We start from the raw sequence: 14,092 nt of genomic DNA, 5'->3' as shown, positions 1-14,092 counted from the left end.
AAAATAATGGAGAAAAATGGGAGACGAAGTGATACGGGGAACCACCGGGAAAAGGTAAGTAAAAACGGGGTTTCCCGGGAAAAACGGGGTACTTGGCAGCTATGTACCTCAGGCTATCACTGCACTGAGGTCCAAGTCAGTGTGATCCTCAAGCAGGGATGCTGAATATAAGCATGGGATGGAGTGGATTCTTTATTAAAAACTAAAGTTCTAGAGAGTTCACCAGAAACCCTGCCACTCGGCTGCCTTGAAAGAAATAATAAGTCATACAGTATGCCCCACTGAAAAGCCTTTGCTTTGCTTCTAAGCAAGGAAAATCAGGTACACACCTTTAATATGCACAGGGTAAGTGCTATCCTTAAGGCTCTGGAAAGCCCTCTGGGAGTTGCAGGCGAACAACTACAAATTTCCAAGTGAAATGTCAACATCTTACTTAAACATTTATAGCAACAGTTGTAGTCTCAGACCCAAATTCTTTAAATTTTTAAAGAATACACCAAGCCTGCAACAGTTTTTAGACATTCAGTGTAGAATTTTATTTGGAAAAATATCATTTGTAAAGGTGTGAAGATTAAATATATACTGTGATAAAAGCTTATCATAAATGCTCTAGGTCACACTACAAAAAATAAAATGTTCCCAGTAGCGAAAGTCGTGTGCATTTTTAGGTATGGTCTTGTGCATTTGGCATCCAAACCACCAATCTCCAACGTTTCCCCCCAATAGCAGCTTCATTCATTCTTCTACCAGAAATGAAATCAATGACTATGCTTTAATATACTTGTATGAACTGAGTAGAAATTTTATGCACAAGTCTTCCCACATTTTGATGATGTGATACCTCCGTGTTTTTAATAAAGCAACTGGAAGATTATATTTTGAGATTTAGTAAACTTGGACTTCTTCACGTAAGTTTTTTTTAAAAAAACAACAACTCCACACACATTAGGACTGTTTTCCTGGGTGCTCAATATTGTGTGAAAAATGTATGAGCTTTTCTACTACATGTGCATTTTACCTGTATAAATGTTGCATAAATTTGCCACAAACTATGGCTTTGACACACATATTACAAGAAACACATTGGAATATGCTTCACTGTACAGTGTACACAGTTTTTCAAAAGTGGTATCTTGGGTGAAGTAGTCCTCAGTCAGAACATACAATCTGCATTCTAAAGAAATGGTTCAATCTTTTTGTTGAAAGCTTGAATGCAAATTTGCTCATGTTCTGTCTCCAAAATTTAATGTAATTTATTTAAGTTGTAATACACTAAGAACACTTTAAAAGAGTAATTGTTTTTAACCAAGAGGCAAATAAAGATTTTCAAAGTTTCACTGTAAAAAGAAACTTTTTTTCAGTCTCACAACGTAAGTAGTTTTCACTGTTTCAAAATGTCAGTATTTTAACATTTTACTTCCTATCTAAAATTCAGGATTCTTTAGAGTATTTTCAATATCCTTTTAAAAAACTGATTATACCTAATGCCATGCAATAGTTCTCTACTGAAGGGGACTTCTTTGCAGTAGGCACAAAGTTGATTTCTGATATCTGCAAAACATAATAACCCAAACTGCTTAGTGGGGAACAAACCAATTCCATTAATGGACCATAGTGTAATGGGCAGCTACAGACAAGAGCATGAATAATGTGATAACAAAGATGGTGAAATGTTCAAGTACCCAGCATCGTACATTGTGAGAGTACATTCCAAAATACTTTAGCTGAAAAATGTGGTTTTATGCCACTATTCCATAAGAGCACTTCATTTGGTCTGCAATCGTAAGCCCACTTATCAGGGAGTAAAGTTCACTGCATTCAATGGTCTTACTTCTTTGTATTTATGCATTGGACTGCATTACTAGTTAGAAGAATTTTGTCTGACAGTTAATGTCCTCAGAAAATACTCCTTATTTCTATCATGCAGGTGTCACAAAACTTCAAAATTTCAAGGATACATGATAGTAAAGATGGTCCACTAAAACGATCTGAAAATATAACATAACTCAGTTGCATACACAAGGTACATACAGATATACACCATAGAAATGGTCCCCATATATTTTTGTTACCTCTGTAAGTCTCCTAGTAACTGGAAATGCTAACTGGTTTCTCCAGCATTCTGATGACCATGTAACACTATTATTATAGCCATAAAATACATTCAGAAAGCCACAATGAACCATGTGTACTCTTAAATGTTGAAAGGAAGGAAAAATCATCAGACTTTGGGCAGTCCTGTATTTTAGAAGGGGAATCTATTAGAGACACTGTGTCTCAATCTATTAGCAGTTCTCTAAATGGTAAGGGGGGGCTTGTAAAAACAATTACAGTCGCACCTTGGTTTTCGAACGCCTTGTGAGTCGAACATTTCGGCTCCCGAATGCCACAAACATGGAAGTGAGTGTTCCAGTTTGCGATTTTTTTTTGGAAGCTGAACATCCAATGCAGCTTCCAATTGAGTGCAGGAAGCTCCTGCAGCCAATCGGAAGCCAGGCCTTGGTTTTCAAACATTTTCGGAAGTCGAATGGACTTCCAGAACAGATTCTGTTCGAGAACCAAGGTACAACTGTATTAGGAAAATAGCGAAGTGGCTAGGAAGTGGTTTACTGGATTTGAAATCCAATTCTTGTCCCTTTTAGTATTGCTTTGATTAAAAGCTACCTGTGAAAAATATTCTGGCAAACTGAAAATAAACATAGTTCTTAAAAATTACGAAGTCTTTTAATACGAGCTCACCATTAAAAACCCAATACAAATGTGGCCAAATATTTCTTACAGGCAGGCTGAAGCAATTGGGCAGATTTTGCTCATGAATCTGCCGTGCCTCAGGCAAGACAACCAACTGGAGGCAGAGTATACTCTAAGGCAATTCACGCTCTAAGAGTGGCATGGAAGCTGCTTCTGAATGGCGGGTGCCAATGCCACTTCAATAATATCGAAGTTGGATGCATTGCTCTCATGAGGCACACAAACTGCTCCTGCGCCAGGCTAGTAACCCATAGACTCCTCCTTTACATAGATATTAACATAATGGATCATAGCTGAGTGTGGAACCAATCTTGCATATGAATAAACAACTTTGAAGAAAACAAAGTGCACACCTTATTTTTAAATAATGTTATGTGTGGGTCAGAGCAGAGACCACTGTAGAGGAGACGTTTCCTCCTGCATGAAAGGGAAATGTCTCTTCTAATATGGTACCTGCTACTTCAGGTTTTCATAAGTAACCTATTTAAGGACAACCGTACTCCAAACAGACCCAGAAACTGAAATATACATTTCCACTGCCATTTGTTCACAGTAATGGCATTTCCATTCACCTTTCATTAATGCCAATGTTAAATCGGACACAGATATTGTCAACTGTTCCTTTTCACCAATGGAAGGAAATAGAACTCTTGAGCCACAATGCTATAGTCTTCATTTATTTCAACGTATGCAAGAGCTAACGACCTCAGAACCTTCTAGTTTGAAGGATTGAACTTGCCGAGTCAAGAAATAAATACTAACTCCAGTGTTCAAAATAAACTTTACAAAAGTAGCCTCTAAACAGGCACGTGGTAGTTTGTACCTACAACTTGTGAAATACGGACATTAAACTATGCATTTCTTCCAGTGACTGGATTCATTTCCCAAACACATCAAGGCATTTATGCACAATTTCATTTTAGCTTCTCCACATACAAGTTTCAATCCAGTCCACAAGGAGTGCAGTGTAGAGGCACAGCTACAGGAGGGCCAGAGTCCTGCTTCCTCCTTCCACTGTCTGCAGGCATAATATATACGAGCACATCAACAGATACCACACAAGGTCATTGTGGTGAATGGGAGGGCCTGTGTCGTGTCTCCCGAAGTCCCAGCTAGATAGCCATATCCACTCAGTTAGAGAACGAGAACTCAGTACATTCCTGGATTAAGCAGGTGTGTTTAGGCCTCAGGTCCTCTGCAGGTGCCAAGTTTCATGATGCATCTGCACCCATCTGTGTGTGTTGCGGTTGGGGAGCGAGAGAACAGGGCTTCATTATACCTTGTGGGGTTTCTTCTGCATGCAGGCACTGAACTGCACTTGACTGAATTTAACTCATAACGTAACAGATTTTTTTAATAACACCTTCAAATGAAAACCAACCAACCAGCCAACCACTGGTCCTAATATAGTTCATAAGGTGCACACTGCCATAACAAGGTTTTTTTATAACCACTAATGTGAATAGGATCAAACCCTTTAGTTACTAGATAGTATGATGATGACAAATTTCATGTACTGGAAGCTATATGGATGTGAAATGCATGCGGTAGGTGCACTAGTTTAGGGACCCAAGACTAAACGTGGAAGCAGACACTTTGATATTATGGTTTTACCTTGTTTTAAGTATAACCATTAAAAGTGCTTTGTCTTAATCCATTCATTAAACAAGTATTTTTGAGTGTCTTTAGCTTGTCACCTCTTAACCACCAAATCACAATTATTTTCTTTGGTGCTAACAAATCACTATTTCAAGTCAAAAACCTTTAGCCAGCATGGAACATTCCTGTCCTATACGCTTAAGCTCATGGACATTTTTTTAATAAAAAACCCCTCTATGCTGACAGTCACATTCCTCAGAAACATACCCAGAGAATCTATAGAACAGATTTCTCTTTCCACCCTGATTCATTACTCTGTTAATACCGTTAAAAATACAATGTAAAGAACAACCTATTCTCATCACTAGTAAGAGCTAGATATATTAATCCAGTGCTACATTTCCTAGAAAATACCAAAGCACCTTCATACATTTGCACAAATTATTTTGAGTACATTGTCTGTTTTTACTTTAGTGCACCGATTATGCTTCATCAGTAGATAAATTTGCTTTAACTGAGATTAGATGAATTTTTTAGTTGCAAAGCTGTTTAAACAACCACCTTCCCCAAGCCATACTACAAAGAATTCTGTAAGTCTTTTATATAGCCACAAGTGAGATTGCAACCTGACAAGACTAATATTGCTGTCTTATTGTCTAAATATTGTTGATTAAAAGGTGACTATGAAGTTGCAATAAGGCATCCTTCGCAAAGCAGCACAAAATTATACTTAACTTTTAGCAGATGCTAGACTTTAATGGTTTAATAGCTATACCTCCTTGAGACAAGAATATTCTAAGAGCAAAAGCTGTGGGAACTGAATACCTAGAATCTAATTATGCAAGGAAGCAAAAAATATATATTAATATCAAATTTGAATTTACAACAGGCTCCGACCAAGAATCAAGTCAACAAAACTTGATGCAAGGTATGGTTTTTTAAGAGGAATTATTTGGCAAACTAGGCACCCAAACCCCAGGTCTGTGTAGTAAGCAAACAACAGGCAGCAGGCACCTCCACTTACAAAGGAAATGTACGTGACCTAAGGCAACGTGTGTCAACAGGTATGCTCAACAGGGAATGCTGCACCAGTGGAAGCTGTCAGGAGGCACAGCTGGACAAGGGGTCAAAGGCCACGACTCTCCTGAGCTCAATGCTCACATAAGAGGAGTTCTTCCTAAAGAAGAGATAAAATACTCCATGTGTCATTCCGTGGCAGTTTTCTGTTCCTCAGGATTTTCTCTAGAAGACCTATAAAGGGAAAAGGTCACTTTGCTGGTATCAAAACTTTCAGTAAAAATAAAGGATAAAATATTTATGAATGTTTGGAACAACCAGTAGTTTTTTCAGCTTCCACAAAATGATACAAATAAATGGAGAGTATTTGGTGTGTGTGTGAAGAGTTATCCAAAATTTGAAATGACCAGAGGTCCTCCTTGTGACCACTGAATCTCAAATTTAAACTACAATGCAGGATTCCTGAATTTATTATACTTGAAATGAACTTGTGAAAAAGACCCAACATTTAGTGTTAAATACAGCTGCAATTAAAGGAATAGCCTGAAATAAATATAATCAATTATAAGATAATGAACACCCATTTATCTACTGTCTTGCTAAAGATTACTTCTGCATATGCTATTAAGTCTGTCAACTTATGCATGAGTACAAAAATAATTTCTTAAAAATTGTTACACTATTTATTTATTGTAATTGATACCCATTTCTGGCATTTCATTTGTACAACAACCAACTGCTTGTGCAAACAGGGTTTCCTCCCCTCCCCCTCCCCTGTCATCTGCACAGGAAATTTGGGGGGGGGCACTGGAACAGCTGTGGGGGCCAAGGGAAAAGAGAGGAAAGCCAAGTCCTGTCATCACCTCTGATAGCTCAATGTTGGATCTTGACCTGCATCTACACCTGGGCTCTATTTATATCCTCACAACAATCTGCAAGATAGGATAGGCTGAGAGAGAAGGAGGTGGAGGAGCTGCTGCCATCTGAAGATCCCCCTTCCTCTGCCTCCCCCCTCTTCCCTGTTTGCTCTTTCTTACTTACCAAATTCAGGGATCAAATAGCTAAATTTAATTACCAGAGACTTTTCTTTTGGATCTGATTGTGCCCCCTGGTGTTTTGGATTTTTAGATATTTCAAATATTTGTTATTTCTGCCCTTTGGTTGTTACAAGATAAAGGGAGTAAACTACAGATCAAAAAGTCCTTACTAAGAGACAATGATATGTGACAACTACTGTAGCAGCTGCTTACCGGTATATCTGCAAAGGCCAAGGCATCTGTGATGGCGTGGGCAATGTACTTGTGGGGCTCACAAGCATCGCACTGTAGATATTGGAAGCAACCACAAGTGTGCAGAGAAGTATGGGTCCTATGATGGCTCCTTCCACTCCTAGGTAATATGCTCCCCCAGCTACTGCAAGGCCCGTCAAGTAGGGGTGGCCGCCTCTGGAATCACAACATGCCCAGTCAAATTACAATCATATTCTAATTCTAACCCCTTCCCACCAAAAGTTTAGGGAATAAAATTTAGCATTCATTTCCAAGCATACATTACAGTATAAAAAACACAAGATACATAAAATAAGAACAAAAGCAAGCCGATAACCCTCCTCCCACAACACATTTTAAAAGGGCACTGGGTGTCAATCAGCCTGGTTGAAGAGGATCATTTTTGCCTGGTGCCTAAAGGTTGATAATGAAAGTGCCAGGTGAGCCTCCCTGGGAGGAGCATTCCACAAACAGAGAGCCACTGCAGAAAAGGCCCTGTTCTCGTGTTGCCACCCTCTGAACCTCTCATGGAGGAGGCATGTGAAGAAGGGCCTCAGAGGATGATCTCAGGGTCTGGGTAGGTTCATATGGGGAGAGGTGGTCCTTGAGGTATTGTGGTCCTCAGCAGTTTGATATGGGTTTTAAGGTATTGTTACAGGATAATTTTTTCCATGATAGTGAAGAAGCTATTTTGAAATATTTACCCGGATATATCTGAATAGATTGCTGTGTCTACAAAATATGTTGGCAGCAGATGGCAAACCAAGAGAAGCACAGCTTTGCATCCTTCTCCTTGTACAAGCCAGAGGTCTAGAACGGCAGGTATGGCTGCCCAGTATGTTCCTAGAAATGGAACAACTCCAAGAAGTGCAGCCAGCGCTAAGGATAGAGAAGGTCTGGAGTTAGAAATGACAATTAAAAAAAAAACACAATTATGTCAATGGAAATAGTTTCGAAAAATATTGCATCTCTTCATAGCACACAGTTGCATTAACATTCACAGGACTATTTAGATGCAGTGTAACTGATCAAGTCAAGAGTGCATAATTTGTTTTGGATTCAAAGTTCCTGGTCGCGCCTTAAGCTGTGGACTTACAATGTCGTTATTCATTTTAAAAGTTATATCCTGCCATTCAGGTGGAAAAAGATGATTCATCATACTGAAGCGAAAGATGGCTAATCTTCCTCCTTTAAGGACCAATGTGTACATGATTCATTGCTCTGAGCATCAATACAACACATGGGCGTAGGCAGGGGGGCAGGAGGGGGCAGCTGCCCCCCCTAGAAGCAAAAAATTAATGTATTTTACAGACCATAACCAGCACTTTTCCCCTCCAAAAACTGAAGTGGAAAGGGCTTTGCTTTAGCAAGAGCAGCTAAGTCTCCGCTTGCTGGGGGGGGGGGGACACACAGCTGTAACAAAAACACATCAAATAAATAAAGCAAAGTGGCTACCAGTAGTTAAGCAGTTAAGACAATGGAGCAGATATCCCCAGGCAAGTTTCGATAGCTGACCAATTCACCCTATTGTTCTTGAGTGGGAGTTGTTAATGAGCATTCAGGAATCACATTAAGAGTTCTATTGATGATTTAATGAGGGTGCAGAGGATTCAATTTGACTAAGGTGGCTCTGCAAGGCTAAAAGGAAGTGAATAAGAAAGGGGGGGCTGTAGCTTTGACAGACACAGTGATGTTTATAAAAAGCACAGGTGTTCCAGCCTGCCCCTCCTCCTGCATCTGTATACTGTAAATCAGGGGTGGCCACCTCCCAAGAGACTCTGATCTACTCACAGAGTTAAAAACTGGGAGTGATCTACCCCCTTTTGGGGGGTTCAGGTCAAAGCTGTTGAGTTTTTTTAAGGAAGGGAAGCCCTGTTTTTTGGGGTTTAGGTCAAACTTGTTGAGCTTCTTTTAGGAGGGAGGGAGGCCCATTTTTGTTTAGGGCTTCAGGTCATAGTTCAACTTTTTTTAGGGAGGAGGAAAATTTTGGGTGAGCTTTTTTTAGGGGTGCCAGTGACCTACCAGTGATCTACCACAGACATCCAGTGATCTACTGGTAGATCACAATCTACCTGTTGGACGTGCCTGCTGTAAATCAAGCAGGGAGAAAGCTGCTTACAAGACTCCTCTTGCTGCAGAGTTCCAGCATCACAGCGTCACCCAGAGGCACCCAAAAATATGAGTTATCCCTCTCTCTATTTCTTTCTTCCTTCCTTCCCTTCCTCTTCCATCCTTAATAAAATACTGGGGGGGGGGGGCAGATAAGCCCCACATAGAAAGCCCATCAACATGGGGGGGGTGACTCTTTCAAATACGGTATTTACCAGTAATTGGGGAGGGGAGGGGAGAGGCACCTAGGCCTCTAGGAGTTGGCTGCTATGCCTAGGAGTAGGACAATTCAAGAAAGCAGAATGATGCATATGCTATGGTAATATATCAATAGAATCATAGAATTGTAGTCGGAAGGGACCACAAGGGTCATCTAGTCCAACTCCCTGCAATTCAGGAATTTTTTCCTAAGGTGGGGCTTGAACCCACGACATGGTTGAAATATTATGCTGATATGCAGCAACGCCTTGGAGCCGTCGTGGCTGTGGCCGTGCCTTGCCTCGCCCTCGCTGCCACCCCCTCTCGCCTGCCCGACCCTCCCATCCTCTCCAGCCAAGCAGGGTAGCTGCCAACGCTACCAGCCCCAGAAGCACAAAGTGGCCGCTGCCGCCGCCACAATGTCATTGGGCCCACTGGCCCTGTAGCCCCGCCCACATTCCCACTTCATGGCCCCTCCCCTCCCGTGCCTTGGCCCCGCCCCTGAACGACCATGGCTTGCCCCCCCCCCTAGTTTTGATCCTGGCTACGCCCCTGATACAACATCTATTGCTAAAAATTGGTTATGGTTTTGAGGCAACTACCAGAAGTGGATACAGTCCTTTTCACTATTACACACAAAAATTAACTCAACCTTGTTTTTCTCTCTCTCACCTGATGGTATGAAGACAATGTTAATTCCAAATACAGTATGAGTCAGCCAGGTGTACAGTCCATAGAACCCAGCCATTTTGAGGGATGCATCAAACACACCTCTAGAAGGATGAGATAATTCCATATAAAATCTATTAGTTGAGCAGCAAATATGTGTTTAAAAATTGCTAAAACAAACCTTAAAGATCAAAGCTATTTGCTACACAAATGGCACATTAAATGAAGTTTCAGGAAGAAGTGTGCATGCACACGAAAGCTCATACAAATGACAAACTTAGTTCATCTCTAAGGTGCTACTGGAAGGAATTTTTTTTTATGTTGTTTCAACTTCCTGCCACAGTTCAGGATAGCTTGCTGTTTCCCATTCATTATCTATTCATTTTGTATTTATGCTTTTATTATTATTTTCATATTATTTCCACAATATTTATTTCATTTTTAAACAAACTTTAAAAAGCAGCTTACCCTGAAATAACAACAAAGCATACTTAAAAAATTAAATGTAGCAGCTCTTCATTGAGACCTTCCCTCCCCAGCGCTAAGAATACAGTCTTTGACCTTTCTGAATACCCAACTTTCTACATAAATATTCTTACAGTCCTAGAAACTGTGAATGTAAGCACTTCATAACCAGATGTTTGACATTCTTCTGATATAGCGAGTAGTCTTTCAATGTAACAAGAGAGCTAAACACTGTAGATTTTTAAAGATATTACCATAATGACTGAAGATTTGACTTGTGTAAGTGTGCCCAACATCTATGGTTGAGGGGGAAAGTGATCTAGGCTTCCTAGTTTGCAGCTCTATTGCAAAAGGAATCTTAATCCAAATACTGGATAAAACATCTGTGACGGAATCCTCCGGAAAAAAACCCTCCTGACCCCTATATTCCTTTGCTAAAGTTACATTTTAGTACCTACACCTTTCCTCCCAAGCACTCCTGTCCAGAATGAAATGTGTCTGCCTCAAATATGCAACTTCAAGACATCACATCAGCATTCACAAAATTTTCAAATGCAATTAAAACATAACCACCACCCCCAAGCCTAGATAGCATTGCTCTACATTTCTGCAAAGGATGCAGCCATGGTGAGTTAAAAAAACATATCTGGAGCTACTCAAGAAATGTGCTATTTGTGCACATAGAAATGCAAACATATAAAAATTGTTAATTAGCTGGGTAGGAATTTGGAAGGTATTGCTGAACTGTAACAAAGAAAACCCTGACAAAGCCAAAGTACTTAAAGTAAAATATTAAGTATGTCCAGTCCATTGAACTGGAAAGTTCGCTAACACTATGATTAAAATGTTCCAGTGTGTAAGGTACTTAAAACACAATATTTCTCCGTATTATTATGATGCATCCTTTTAAAAAGAGACCATAATCTTTAACCTGGCCTGAGAATTGGATGGAAGACACCAGCTACCCTTTGGAATTAGTGTTATATCTGAAATTACAGAAAGTATTTCATGATACAAAGCAATTTGAAAACTTTCCTTTGGGCCTTTTATGCAAGAAAAAGAAAAAGTAGGATACCAGTTAACTGGAGCTGCAAAATCCTCCATGGGCTAAAAGTTTTACAGTTTCAGCAAAATGTTGAAGTAGCATTGTTTGGACAGTATGGATGTTTATAAGCAAATTTTATTACTACAGGCTATGTACTCGAAGCCACAGAGATGTTGAGTTCAGAAAAGGAACCTTGCTGATACAAGAATTTTCACATGTCTCAAAGAAATAAAGCAAAGCATTTATCACTCCACAGTATAGTGTAACATTAACAACTGCTTGGATGTAAATTGGATGCAATTTACTAAAGGTAGAATTGCGTTCACATGTGGAGCTCTCTCATTTAGGCACAGCAAAACTTCAACAGCAGCCATCTCAATTATGGCCTATTTCTCAATGAGGTGGTAAAACTGTGTCTGGTCCGTGCCTCTGCAGATTGCTAGTGGAAGCTCACAAGACTGAATGCTCCTCCATGCATATTCTTTGCACAAAGAAAACTAGCATTTCAGGGAGATGGCTAGACGAGGACTCATTTCCCTTGCAAGTTAATTTCTATGTGCATAGAAAGGGTGCCTTGAAGAGCATTCCAATCATGTGAGCCACCAGCTGCAGTCTGAAGTGGTGCAGCCCAGAAACAGGTTTATCAATGAGTTTGTGTTCAGCATCTTTAGTGGTGCTGTTTGAAAAGCTACATTTGATAATATTGTTTCCAGAAAGGTATCATAAAAGATTTAGGTTTAAAATCAGCGAACATCTAAAAGTGAAGAAATTATTAATGCTAGGAAAAATCATATACTCCAATGATTTCAGAAAGCTAGCGGGGGGCGGGTGAGGGACACCACAAAAATAGTCCCAAAGCATATATTCTGAACCATCACTTCATCAATACTTGGTTTAACGTGCAAGACAGAGTATAACCTGGGGCAATGCAAGAATGCTGTAAGTCCCACTCTTAATTGTACAATTCTCTTGGAACTGAAAGACCATCAAATTGCACGCAGATTACCAACGTCATTTAACCCATCCAATTAAATGATGCTGAGATTGTAGCCAAGCATTCACACTGGTTTTCCTTAGCATATTACATGTTTTAAACTTTAATATGCTTGAAGACGAATTGTTTTCTCTGGAGATTGTATCACCATATCATTTCCATCATCATGCTCATTCACTGACTGCAGTGGCCTGATGCAATTATGACAAGTAATCATAATTGATTTCAGTAACCAAGATTAGGTTAAGTTTGCATCAAATTACCTTTAGCATTATGGGCAATTTTGTCTTAGGAAAAATGAGAGTGGTTTAGCAAAGAGACTTTTGGAAACTTTTTTTAAAAAAGTGACCACTCTGCCCATTGAGCATAATTGTTTGTGGTTCTTACAGTGGATAAAGAAAATGAAGCAAGCAATAAAACTTTCTTGGAAAGAAAGCCCACATGTAAACCTGATCACTGGCTAACATGTTTCAAGCAAAAATACTGATATGGGTATAGGCTCTTCCAGAACGAATTCATCCCCGTAAAGAAACATACCCTGCAGTAACTTTAAGCCACAGCCATACGCGTGTGCATGCACTCATGTGAAAATATCGCACACACTAAATTGCACTGAGGCCGTGACAACGTGCAACTTAGTAATGTGCAATATCCCCACCAGAGCAAGCAGAATGGGAGCTTCGGGGAAGAAGGGTCTGGTGCATTCAGGAAGAGAAGAGCATGCCACTTAGTGGGAGGACAAGGATTCAGGCAAAAGGTGTGCATGCAACTCAGAGATACATAAGTTCAATGATCTCTGCTTCGGTTGCACAGAACATAAGACAGGTTAGGTACTGCCCTGTTAGTTTTAAGAATAATGCTATCAAGGCGGCTCCATTTTCACTGAATGGTAAGGTAGTAATGAAAACGAGTGATTGACATCTGAACCATCCACAGCTAACGGTTTTAACTTTAAAGTCTTAAGCTATAATCAATAACCAGCCTATTGCTCAGGCAATTCATTCTAAACTCTCAAAATACTACACTATCAGTTTATTGCAGTAAACTTTTATAAAAGTGAGAGAAATACTATTAAAGGCAAATACACCTGGATACAAATTTGGCTGCTTTCGAGTCCCCCAACTCAAGGCATTGCTTTCATTTCCTTTACTGGTAAGGATTCCTTGAACATGTTCTTATTTACACAACAGATGCATCCAACCTGTCTTCTGGTGTCAAGTATGCAATATTCTCATATCCCAATAATTCACAGAGTAAATGAACTTTTCTGTGACAAGGGAGGGCAATCTTTTCATTTGCTGAAGGCCATGCAGAGTCTCTGGTGTAGACATGCCCACCATATAGTCATGCACACCTCCCACTTCATATTAGCATGCATGGAAAGTATTTCCTCTATGAGACCCAGATAGTCATATGACTGAAACCGTGGGAATTTGGACCCTGCTCTCCACCATGTGACCCGGAAATGCACCATTAAAAAAATATATAGTTGTCCAAAGATAAACAAACACATGTAACTTCACAGTGACTTCAGGTCTTTTTCTAACACACATGGAAGCTTCCAATTCACTTGGGCTTCAAATACAACAAATAGTGTACATGGGGTAGGAATAACCCTATAGGTTTCCTTGAATTAAAGAACTTTTTAATGAGGGTGAAAGAGGAGAGCGCAAAATATGGTCTGAAGCTCAACATCAAAAAAACCAAGATCATGGCCACTGGTCCCATCACCTCCTGGCAAATAGAAGGGGAAGAAATGGAGGCAGTGAGAGATTTTACTTTCTTGGGCTCCTTGATCACTGCAGATGGTGACAGCAGTCACGAAATTAAAAGACGCCTGCTTCTTGGGAGAAAAGCCATGACAAACCTAGACAGCATCTTAAAAAGCAGAGACATCACCTTGCCTACAAAGGTCCGTATAGTTAAAGCTATGGTTTTCCCAGTAGTGATGTATGGAAGTGAGAGCTGGACCATAAA

At 40.0% G+C, this 14,092-nt stretch overlaps 1 protein-coding gene across 1 annotated transcript in view; it reads right to left on the bottom strand.

The window, feature by feature from the left end:
- Window positions 1–511: 511 nt before the first annotated feature.
- The window catches only part of TMEM245 (transmembrane protein 245), a 60,376-nt gene continuing 46,795 nt past the window's right edge, over window positions 512–14,092 (bottom strand). The window contains exons 14-17 of the mRNA XM_060282193.2: window positions 9,615–9,715; window positions 7,340–7,514; window positions 6,618–6,812; window positions 512–5,601 (exon numbers count right to left, since the gene is read on the bottom strand). Of these exons, the coding sequence (XP_060138176.1) occupies window positions 5,556–5,601; window positions 6,618–6,812; window positions 7,340–7,514; window positions 9,615–9,715 (517 nt within the window). The 3' untranslated portion in view covers window positions 512–5,555. The remainder of the gene's footprint in view (window positions 5,602–6,617; window positions 6,813–7,339; window positions 7,515–9,614; window positions 9,716–14,092) is intronic.

This window comes from Zootoca vivipara, chromosome 12 (assembly GCF_965207765.1).
Source record: "Zootoca vivipara chromosome 12, rZooViv2.hap1.1, whole genome shotgun sequence".
NCBI classification, from domain to species: domain Eukaryota; kingdom Metazoa; phylum Chordata; class Lepidosauria; order Squamata; family Lacertidae; genus Zootoca; species Zootoca vivipara.
The sequence above is the reverse complement of the archived record's forward strand: the minus strand, read 5'-3'. Positions and strand labels throughout refer to the sequence as shown.